The sequence below is a fragment of the Parasteatoda tepidariorum genome, chromosome 10 (genome assembly GCF_982258835.1).
Source record: "Parasteatoda tepidariorum strain Cologne lab strain chromosome 10, Ptep-v5.0, whole genome shotgun sequence".
In the NCBI taxonomy this organism is placed as follows: domain Eukaryota; kingdom Metazoa; phylum Arthropoda; class Arachnida; order Araneae; family Theridiidae; genus Parasteatoda; species Parasteatoda tepidariorum.
Window position 1 is genome coordinate 4,221,197 of NC_141764.1, and position 12,206 is coordinate 4,233,402.

The 12,206-nt window shown below is 31.6% G+C and overlaps 1 protein-coding gene across 1 annotated transcript; it reads right to left on the reverse strand.

Moving 5' to 3' along the window:
* Positions 1 to 7,045: 7,045 nt before the first annotated feature.
* Positions 7,046 to 7,651, reverse strand: LOC139426849 (uncharacterized). Its single transcript, XM_071186951.1, has one exon. It carries the CDS (start codon positions 7,649 to 7,651, stop codon positions 7,046 to 7,048), a length of 606 nt encoding a protein of 201 aa, XP_071043052.1.
* Between the last annotated feature and the right edge of the window lie 4,555 nt (positions 7,652 to 12,206).

Below are 12,206 nucleotides of genomic sequence, written 5' to 3' on the forward strand. Positions count from 1 at the left end.
CTGCACCAGAAAAATCATACCAAATAATTTTCAAACATGAAACAAAAATATTTTTTGTACTAATAGATATTTAAAAGTCTTATGTGCTTAGTTCAACAATAAAAAACAGAGTAAAATTAAATTGAGCACACATGATAGAGAAAAAAGATTTTAAAAAAATAAGAAGAAAGCTCATAGGTTACCATTACATAGGTTTTTTTCTCGCTTTCAAATTCGCAAAATCTTCAATAATATCTGCTAATTGTAGCCTATTTGTAATATCACTCTCTATTGCTAAAAGCGCTAAACCACTTAATTTATTATTTGAACGAGTTGATCTCAACCGATTTTTTATTCTTTTCAATGCAGAAAATGAACGTTCACTAGTGCAGTTAGTTATTGGAATTGAGAGCATTATTCTCAAAGCTGTCTCCACATTTGGAAAAGTATGTCCAATATCCAATGTTTTTATCATTTTTAACTTTTCAACAAGCATCCCATTTTTTTTCCCGAGAGTTTTTGCTGGGGTCATTTTTTTCTTCTTATTTCTTTTATTATTATTTTTTGTTGCAAAAAATAAGAAATTGGGTCCTTAATTTCAGTCATTTGGGGCCCCCCCTAGAATTTTACAGGAGAAGCACTTGCTTCCTGTGCCTTTTCGGTAATCAGGCCCTGAGTACTGCCCTTGCGTAGTAGAGACGTAAAAACTTATCAGTCTTCGAATTGGTCACACCCGGTTGACGCACCTTCATTTGCGTCTGCCACTCTCTGCAGAGGATCAAAATTGTGACGGCATGTCTACGGATCATGGATGTTTTCCAGACCATGGCAAATAGTCCATTGTACAGATCTAGGGCTGCGTAAATGAAGTACCTACCTATGTAGAATAAATTACAAGTACAATATCTAGGTTCTACCAACAAAGGCAATGGAGACTTTATCTTACTTATCATTGCAGAGAGGCTTTTTCTTAATTTATCTCAGCTCTTCTAATAAATTGTTATGTAAAATAAACACACAAATCGTGATTAGACTTCTCGTGTTCCAAAGAATTCTCGTGTAATAAACTGTGACTGGTACACGTTAAATATGTCGGGTCACAAAGTCCTCTGAGTTCCCATTACAAATTATACCTCTGGGAACACTGAATGGGTGTGCTGTCTGTGGATAAGGTTTACTTCTGTACTTAAATGATTTTGACACTGTAAATGTAGGAGCCGTGATGGAGCCGTGATCCAATGAGGAGAGATTTGACAACCATCTGGACAAAACTTCAGAAAAATGGAGGAGTGAATAGAAGAACTCCTTTGAAGAGACTTTTGCCGATTTCAGTCTGTGACATAATTGCGGCATCAACTTATCACTTTGAAAATAAATTGATTCGAGTGTAACTACCATTCTTTTTTGAAATTTATTTCAAAGCATTCATTGTTTTCCATATTATTTTATTTTATTTCGAAGTGATTTTCTTTCTGATTGAAAAAATTAAACTGTTGAAATATATCACTGGCAAGAATTATTATAAAACACAAAATGAGAAAACATAATTTTCCATGTTTTTACTTCAGAAAATATAAGGGTGACAACCAACGAATTATAAAATGTACTAGAAGAATTTATCCAGCTGTGAATAAAATAATCACTATGCTTTATGTTTTCCGTTTAAGAACTTTTAATTTCGTCATTGAAATCGATACCGTTTAGAAATGCACAAGATCAGAGAAATAAGAGCTTCAACTTCAAAAATAAAAGCTATTATGCTTAAAAACTCTTCCAATTTCATAATATATTTTTTAATGTCATTATTCAAAATATTTATATGTTTTGTTTTAATAATAACGCCGTAATTTAAAATATTTATGAGGAAGTGTAATATTTCCATTATTATGTGTCCAAAGATAATATTTTTAGTTATTAGCCAGCATGTAAGATTTTTGTTTCCTAGGGATAATGTTTTAAAAAAAATTACTATTGTAGCTACATATAAGAAATATATTATATTAGTGATCCCAATTATCACACTATAAGGACACTTTTTAATATTAACAATAAAAGTTAAAAACAGTGAAAGTTAAAAACTAGAATTAGACAGCTATAATGAAACGATGACGATAAACATTGAGATATTTTTCTAATTTCAAAATCTTTTTTTTTTTTTAATACTATTTGAAATACCATGAAAATGTATGAATACCATATTTTTGTACAAAAATAATTTATTTGTCAGCAGTGTAAAGTTTGACAGCTATTATCAGAAAAGTGTCGAACATTCAAGTCATTTCTTACAGAATGTATAAAAAGCAAAGTTTTCATATCTTTAATTGTGATTTTTGAGATCTGTGTGTGGCGATATTTTCAATGGAAATTTTGTAATCAAAGGAAAGGGTTAGCACAAGTTTTTACTCAAGACATAACGGAATATTATAACAGAGCATTAATTACTAATGCAACCCAATTTAAAAATTATTATTTATACTTTCTATAATATTTTTGAAACTAATCGAAACTCACTATTAATAAAGCGACTTTAAAAATGACTTTTCTCCTAAAATTGTAAAACATAAAAAATTTAAAAAAAGTTTTGAAAAACTTTTATACAACTCTGCTTTACAAAACATGATAATGATATACTTTTATTTTTAAGAGAGAAAAAGAGCACAAGAAAAATTTTTTTTACAATTCTCTGCTTTTTTTTCATCTATTATTGTCGTAGGGAGTATGGGCAATAAATATATATTTTTTTATACACGTATGTTAATAAAATTACCTCAATTTAAAAACTGATTAAGATTCTTTATTTTTTATAAATATATTTTGGAATATCAAATGATTCTGTAACTTTTAAATCTTCTCCTCCATGATCATTTCTCGATAATTTTTAACTTTCAAAGCAATCATTTCAAAATCTATTTGAAAGCATTGGAAACATGAAGGTTTTGAAATTATATATTGCTAGAAATTGGAAACATGAATAAAATTTGAGGTCTGCACATTATTTCTTTATTGTTTTAATTTAATTTTTTAAAAGAATTTTGTAAATCGTCTTTGTTTAATAATTATTTTAACAAGTAAATACGAAAAAACAATCTACAAACTAATTTTAGAAATACTCAATATGTTTAAAAGAACGTAGTAGCTAAAAAGCAAAATATAACTTTTAAAATGGACATTTTTATAATAAACAAAAAATTTCAGTTACAGCAAAATTTTAAAATTAGCACTTAAAAAAAAATTCTGGTTCTTTTTATCAAAAATGTCTCATGAGAGCTTAGTGTGCATATTCTTTGTATGTTCTCAACTGTACAACAGAACAACAACAAAAAATTAAACCAGTACATTTTTAAAAGAAAGTTTCAAAAATATTCATAGTTATTAAGAAAAAAATGAAAGTTTGTTGGTTTACACTTCTTCATTTATTTGAAACTAAAGATCAAAAAAAAAATAATAAATAAATTGTCACCAATTTGAAATAATTATACCATTAAAGATACAGGGTTGCCACAGAAAAAAAAGAACAAAATAGTTGCTTTTAGTAACCAAAAATAGTAGTAAAAAACTGGGAAAATAGTTGCCTAAGTAAGAACCGAAATTCATCAAAAATATGACTAAAATTTTGTTAATGACTTAATTGTCATATATCATGTTCCATTCAGTCAAGTTGGTGGCAAATGTGATAATTTTTATATTAACGTAAATGTTTATATATACTATATATATATATATATATATATATATATATATATATATATATATATATATATATATATATATATATATATATATATATATATATATATATATATATATATATATATATATATGAAAAGTGATTACTCAAATTCGAAATTCACGAATCGGAATATCGTATAAATTTTTTTTTTTTTAAATCATGCGAAATTTCGTAGAAATAATCATTGAAAAGGCGATCGAGAAGTGAAATAGACTTACAATGGAGTCTGTGCAGATTGAACGATTTCAAAAGTGAAAACTCAAATTTGCTACATTTTTTATTTTTTAAGAAAAAAAAAAGTTCAGTGTGTTCAGAAACTATCTTGTGTGGTGTAGATTTTCCACCCAATTTATGCCTTAAAAAAAAAAAAAAAAAAAAAAAAAAAAAAAAAAAAAAAAAAACATCGCTAGCAGTACAGAAAGTCTCCCAATGGTCTCCTTTTCCTGATAATAGTTGCATAGCCTTTTCAGGCAAAAAAAGTTGCCATAGTCGCCTCACGCCAAAAATAGTTTCAAATAGTTGCATTTCAAAGAGGACGCAATACTCTCAATACCAGCAGCTAATGCTTTTTCTATGGGAGCTTCATTTACTAATAACTTTTTTGCATTTTGATATTTTGAAAAAATTCTTTCAGCATTTGAAACTTCATAGTTTATTCTAAGATTTTGTGAAATCACTTTTTGTTTTACTATAAATTTTAAATTATTAATAGAGTTATCTTCTAGAAATCCGTTCTTTATCAAAATTCTATCAGTAAATCTATATTTTTGAGTTCACGTAATTGAACTATACATTTCAAGCTTCCAAAAGAAATAATTCGTAATTATTTTCTTCAATTATGAAATCTGTTATCATGAAAGAAAGATGAAAAAATTCTTAAAAAATTTGCGAAAAAAGCCTAAACCACGCCTCCCATCTGCCCTCTCTTCATTTACCAATCGGAGTATATGTTCTAGTAGATAGGGGATACCTCTTTACTTTCTTTGAGGGGTTAAAATAGCCCTGGGGTCTTCTATTGCAGTTTAAAATAGTTTTTATTTCATTTGCTTTCCTTAGAAAGAGTTAGGATGAAAGACTTTCTTTCGAATTTTCTTATGTTTTTTATTATTATTGTTCATTTTATTTTTTTTAATTCTGGATGCATACAATTTTTACAATGAAAAGTAACTGAACCCACTTATACCAGTTCAACTAATAAATTAAATTAAATCATTTTATTAATATAAACGAACGTTTAAAAAATTATTCGTTTATTTTTTTTGTTTATTATGTTTTAAAATAATCACTTATTAAAACATTTTGGATTTTAGAATATATTTCAAGACGAGAATATGAGGTAATTAACTGGTGCATGAATTTCCTGTCAACCAATTTTGAAAGAATAATTATCACTCTCCCTCGTCATGTTCTCTGAGTGAAATAACCCCTCTATAATGATATAGTGAAGAGTCATTCATTTAAAATGACAGTATAATGCAGGATCGCATGAAAATATTGTTCATTGGATCGAACATTTCGAAAATACTTCAAAATTGTTTAATTTGTCAGATTTACAAAAATTTATTTTTGCCAAAAGATCTCTTGGTGGTAACGCCTTTTTATTTGTCAGAACTGTACCCGAAATAAATTCATGACGAAAATTAAAAGAAGCTTTGATTGACGAATTTTCTTTTGAAATTAATTCTGCTAATTTGCATGATCTTTTAAGTAGACGTAGAATGAAGGATTGTGAATCGGTGTTTTAAGATTTATTGATGATTTAATTATCTTCAATTTTCATGAATATACTTTTTTATTAAATAATATTCGCACCGAGGAATTAACCTGGTTAACCAAATAAAGTAATTAAATTCTATATAAAATCGTTAAATTAATTGTATGTTAATGTTAATAAATTTACTAAAAAACTTCTTCGTTAATTTATGTATTTTTTACCGTGTGCAAATCCACGATTACTAATGTTCAACTGTGTGGAATCATAATTTTGAACCCATTCAAAACACAAGACCTGTATTGGGAGAAATTTTGTCTTCGTGGAGGACACTTCGATGGAACTAACCCGCATTTATGTTACATGGAAAGGAAGACTGCGAGAATCTCTCACGGTTAACTTGGCGGCAAGGGGACTCAAACCCGGGATCCACTGAGGATATTTCAATTCAGCACTGTGGTCAGTGCAAGCCGGAATTCATATCGACTCACCACCTCTGGGTTTCGAAACCGGTTCACCTCATTGGAAGGCGAACGCTCTATCCCTTAAGCTATCGCGGCTCCTGATTACGAATTATGTGATTTCAACTTCGCCAGTTTCTTAATGTACTGATGTTCTCTTTGATGTATCTATTTAGATGACGAATTCTTATAAAAGCTCACAAAATAAGGCTGTTTTATTCACTGTGTGGGATATCGTCCCTCTAATTTATTTCTCTGATGAAGTCCTCCATGTTCCCATAACACCTCTGGGGGTGCTGTTTCCTTGTCTTCTGGATTGGTTCAAAATTACAAGGTTTAGCATTAGTAGTCGTAAACCCAAAAACTGGGTTCAACGGCGGTCATAAAATAAAAAAGTTCTCTGATGATACTTTTCCATCCATGTTGCTGACGGAACAATTATCCATTGCTCCCCCGTTCCCCTTGGATGCACTCAGAAGATTCTAATTTTAAATCAATATTTTTAAGGCTATGTAACCAGCATAACCTTTTTCTTGTGAATTGATCATTTTGTTTCCCGGTCAATATTCCGAGAATGGAGTTAGTTAAGTCATGCATTATATCTTCAATGTTGTCTAGAATATCAATATTTTATTTGCGTTGCATGGGCCCATTGTGCCGTGGTTTCTCCCCCAGGAACAATGTTTTCAGTGGACACATTAGGACCCATAATCCTCATAGTCTGTAAGCTACTTGAACATAGTTGCAGACCAGATTCACCCATTCATGGCGACAGTTTTTCCTGCGGGGGATGGTGTTTACCAACAGGATAATGCACCATGTCATAAGGGTCGAATCGTCATGGATTGGTTCGAGGAATTGAATTGAATTGAATGTAGGGTTTAGTGGCGCAAGGTCCAGATGAGGACATGCTGCGCCAAACAATACGGTAAAATCATTTAAAAACCTAAGTGCATATAAAATTTAATTGTAACACAATTATAATTGATAAAATAGTACTAGTAGGTGATTAAGACAAGATAATCGAATTAAAATCAGATAAAAGGTATGAATAAAATCAGATAAAAAGTATGAATACAGTATAAAACACACGAAGTGAGTAAAATGTACAAAGGTGGTAATCTATTTACAAGAGTGTATAAAACAGTACATGTGTTAAAACTTTTATATGCTGTTAAAAATGCCAACGACACGTAAAACTGCAAAAATGTTAGGATGGTGAATGTCATGCAACAAATCTTGAATGCATAAAATGGAACTATCAAATAACTTTAAACGATGTTGATTAAAACATGGACACGTTATTAAAATATGATGAATTGTGAGAGGAACGTTACAAGTACTGCATTCAGGGGGAGGTTCTCCGAACAGCAAATGAAGATGTGTTAACCGGGTGAGACCGATTCGCAGTCGAGTGAGTTTAACGTCTGAACTACGCAGGTGCAGAACAGGCAAATGATCCAAATTGGTTTTAACACTATGTAGCTTATTTAGAGTTTGGAGATCCCACCTTTGCTGCCATAAAGATGTTATAAATTTTCGAACATGCAGTTTAACATCCGTAAAAGGCACAGATAATGGAAAGAGATCAGTGGCAGAACCTGCGCAAGAATCGGCCAGGTCGTTTCCTGGTATGCCTACGTGACTCGGCACCCAACAAAACATTACATGAAACCCATTTCTGTGGAGACTACATAGCAAATGAATAATAAGATCTAAAATTGGATGATTTTCACTGCGAATGTTATCCAACTGGCGCAAAACGCTCATACTATCGGAGTAAATACAATACCTCCGTGTAGAGCGCGTGGAAATCAGTCTCAGTGCCAAAAGGATCGCAAAAGCTTCAGCAGTGAAGACTGAGCAAATATCTGGGATTTTATAGCTATAGGTTTATAGCTATACGACACCACAGCTAACGTATCCAGCAGATTTTGATCCGTCTGTAAAAATTGGTATGTATTCAGAATATTCGTAACGATGTTCAATGAAGAGTTGTTGGAAAATGCAGGGTGCAACATTGGTTTTATTGTACGACATAAATGGAGCAATAAATTGATATGGTGAGATGACCCATGGCGGTATGAGAAAGTGATCGACTGACTGAGATGGTATTTCACAGATATCAAAGGTCTGTATGAGTGAGCGAGTGCGCAAATAAAATGGACGAATGTGTGAAGGTCTATTTAAGTACAATCGCTCTAAATCTGATGATATCACATCACGGCGCAGAGGATGTGATTTACATGACATGATACGATAATAGTATATCAGAGACAGTTGCATGCGACGTAAATCTAATGGAAATTGATGACAAATAGGATTGGTTCGAGGAACATTCCAGTGACTCTCAAGTCATGTCCCCAAATTCACCTGACCTTAATCCAATATAGCATTTTCGGTCATATTTATTAACATTGATTTCTTAAAGTGAGTTATCAAACGGCAACCTGAATTGCACAATGAGAGAATATTGAGAATTCTCCTACGCATCAATACATAAAGAATGAACCTTAATTATTAAGCCTGAATGAATTTCAACTAATTTTGTCATTCTAAAAATAGAATCGCATAAAAGAAAACAGAAATTTAACACTTCAAATCGTTTTTACTTCCGAATTAAGTGCATTTATTGAAACTATTCATGAGTTTTTAAAAATGTATGTATGAAAATCAGATTTGTGCACATTTAGCGTTTAGTTTTTTAAACTACAATTTTGATGACAACTCGCACTACCTTTTTATTTGAAGTTGTTCAAGTTAACAGTTTATAAAAATTGAAGGCTAGGAAAATTATAAATTTCAGAAGAGACCATAATTTACTTACAATTTTTACTTTTTAAGACCGGATATTTCTCTTGCGGCTGGCGTTATTTAAATCCTCAAGACTTACTGCTGCTAAATATAATCTCCGCTATAATCAAATAACGTTAGAGTTTAATTGAACACACGATCAATACAGTGAAATCAAAGGAGTCTTAACAAATCTTATACTGTTTAACGCTGAATGAATGCATATCAAAAAGTAATAACTATTTTCAAGTTATTAAATCAAGACACAACCGTTAAAGAGTTAAGGTCTCTGCACAGCATCCACTAAAAAAGAGTGCATGAGTGAATCGAGAAGTTCCGAAACGGCTGGACGAGTGTGAAACATGACGAGAAAGCAGAACGGCCGACTACCACTTCCACGTCATATTCCGCACACGTCTAGAACATTCAGAGACTTCCGATTCACACTTATGCTGCAGACCCAAATTGCGTAAACCTGCTATATCATAGACTAACTGGGCCGATACTGGCTGTTTTTCATTGAGCTGTCTTTTAAGTCCATTGATTAATACGTGCGACCAGGTTTTGTTCTGAAGAACTACATAACGTTACAGTTGCAATTTCGATTTAGTGTCTCAAAATTTTCCTGGACAGATGAAAAGTTTATGACGCTCTTCTACTTAAGGGCATTACCATGTTAATTTGGATTCCATGCTGTTTGCTTTGAGTTAAGCGATACTATTTTGAAAATTGAACCTAAAAGTAGAAAATTAGAATTCATAAAGTTTAACTTGAAAGCTCAAAACTATTAGAGATTTCGAAAAATAGTAATTTTGTATTCTAACCATGATTTCGTATTTCTATAACATTTCATTGAGTTTAAATTTGGGCAGAATATTTCTCGCCTGTTGTAACAAAGTTCAGCTTAGGTTAGAACGTAAATGAATAAATTTAAAGATTACAAAATAATTAATTTCTTTCGTCTTTGCATGCTTATCAGCCTCTTACATACTTTTTTATTTAACACGTTGAATGCCACGTTACACGACTCGCCCGTCTCGTCAAAATGATTTTCTCAATCAATTAATTTCTTCAAACCATTTTAGTAACGATAATAATATAAAAAGCATTATAAATTTACTCGAATTATGTGCTTCTAATAATCTTTGATTCGCCGGTGACCAGGCCCGTAGCCAGGGTGGGGGTGACCATCGGGACAAATCACCCCCCCCCCGCCCCCGGAGTTCTGGGATTCAAACTTTTTAGTCTTTCTTTGAACCTCTCAATAAAAAGAAAAACAAAAACTGTCGAATCAAACCTTTTCCCAGTACACTTCGCTAGTGCGTCGTCTTCACTTGACCTTGTGGCTCATCTTTCCTTCGGCCATTACATTTATTGCTTGTTATCAATATTGGCTACGTTGCCAATCTCCACAGCAACTGCAGAAAGAACTTTTTCTACTCTTAAAAGCGTAAAAACAGCAACAAGAAATGCAACTAAAGAAGAAAGGCTAACAGGGGCTAACTTTATTAAGCATATTTCGGGATATTCCGGTTTGTCCAAAAAAAGTAATCGAAAAATTTTCTTCAAATCCCCGTCGCATGTCTTTGTAAACTTTGTTTACAAATTGATTACAATTAATATGTAATATTAATTGAAAAATAATTATTATGTAATATTTTTTAATTGCTAGTTTAACTTTTGCAAACAGAATAAACAATATTTGTTACGATGTTTCCCCCCTACTTAGCATGTCTGAAACTGTCCTTTCTTCTTACCATATCCCCCCCCCCCTAGTGGTCACACTGACCGAAGCCAGACTGCGGTAATCTGCTGGGAACCGTGTCTTAACGATCAGTCCACTTATTTTTGAGGATTATGACAAAAAAATGTGAACGGTGATGATATATCCTGCATATTTGTATCAACAAACAATCTGCTTTAAAGATATTCAACATTTGGAGATGATGGCAGGTGTTTTACTTTATAGCCGTCATTGAACAAAATACTCAATTTTGAGTTTACGACTACTAGTGTTCCTTCCTATAACCTTGTCATTTTGAACCCAGCCCAGAAGACAACTGAATTCTTGAATCAAGCATTGGGAGAACTTCTTGGAGGACACTTTGATGGAACTAACCAGCCGTTACATGGAGAAGAAAACCTCCCACAGTTTTACTGACTGAGGAGGAACTCTCACTAATGATTCGTCTACCACTGAGGATATTTGAATTTAGCACTGTGCGAGCAGTGTGCGGAATTTGTTTCAAACAACCATCGCTGGGAGGCGAGCTCATAATAGAGTAAAAAGTAAGAAATTGTTGCTTATGTATTGTATATAAGCAACAATTTCTTCATTTTAACGCTGTTTCACGCATACACATTTACTTATTATGCCACATTGTAGTCCCCCGTAATTTGTCTACAATAATTTCCTTTAATATGGTAGTATATTTTCTTGTAATCTAATACTATTGACCAAGCTTGAAAATTACAATTTAATATTATGGAGAGATTTCTCCATTTTAACTCTTTAAAACGGACTTTGAAAAGAAAAATAAATGTATGAAGGAAACTTTATTTACGCTTCAAAATTGCTTTTTAAGCTGTTTTCCATGATTGTTTAAAGAAACCGTTTTGAGCCACGGTCTCTAATTTGTAACTGTGGAACCCCTAACCTGTCTATAATCATTTTCATTGGTATCCAAGGTTTCGTGGCCAAATTAGTATTTCGATAAAATTTGGGGATTTTCATGTGCAGGTAAATTGAATTCATAGTTAAAATTTTGAAATGCTCTTAAAATACCAAAAAAAAAACAAAGTGGCGACTGAAATATAACGAGCAAAAATAACAAAAAAAATAATATGTCGCTTTTCAATAATTAAATATAGCAATGAAAATATAACAATTTTCGTAATTTTACATTAAAAATGAAAAGCAAATTATATTTCCAAAGTAATATCACAAAATAACGCGAATTACTTACAAAATAAGGCGAAAACATGAAAAAGAAAACATAATTTTTGTTTTTTGGTATATTTAGTTCACCTTTGCAATACGGGCAAAATAGGGCAGGTTTTATCGAAAGAAGAAACATGAAAGAAGACAACAAAAAAAAGTTTAGCTAATAACCTCGTGGAACTTTTTGGAACTAAGTTTCGAAAGTCATTCAAACATTGTAATATGTCAAATGATAAGATATAAACTATAAGTTTGTCAAGAGTATTAGCTAACTCAACACATTGAAAAATTGTACTATAATTTCAGACTAATTACTCTGATAAAAATGGAACAGTAAGGTGAAATTCCTAGATATATTTCTTAAATAAAAATTTAAATGTTACATTTAAAAAAAAAAAGAATTTTAAACATATTTTTCATGACATTGTACTCTTGCCTGTCCAAAAAGTAAATTATAGTGTTTGGAATGATTATGAATACTTAATTTGGGCTATATTAAAACTGCCTGCACATATTTTAATTGAAAATTTAATTTTTTACTTTTTGCCAAAGATTATGGTCTTCTGGCTCACAGTGGTATGGTGATACAGT

Bases quoted from the DNA above. Each gene is read 5' to 3' on its own strand.
- LOC139426849 (XM_071186951.1), bottom strand. From the start codon at position 7,651: ATGAGCGTTTTGCGCCAGTTGGATAACATTCGCAGTGAAAATCATCCA.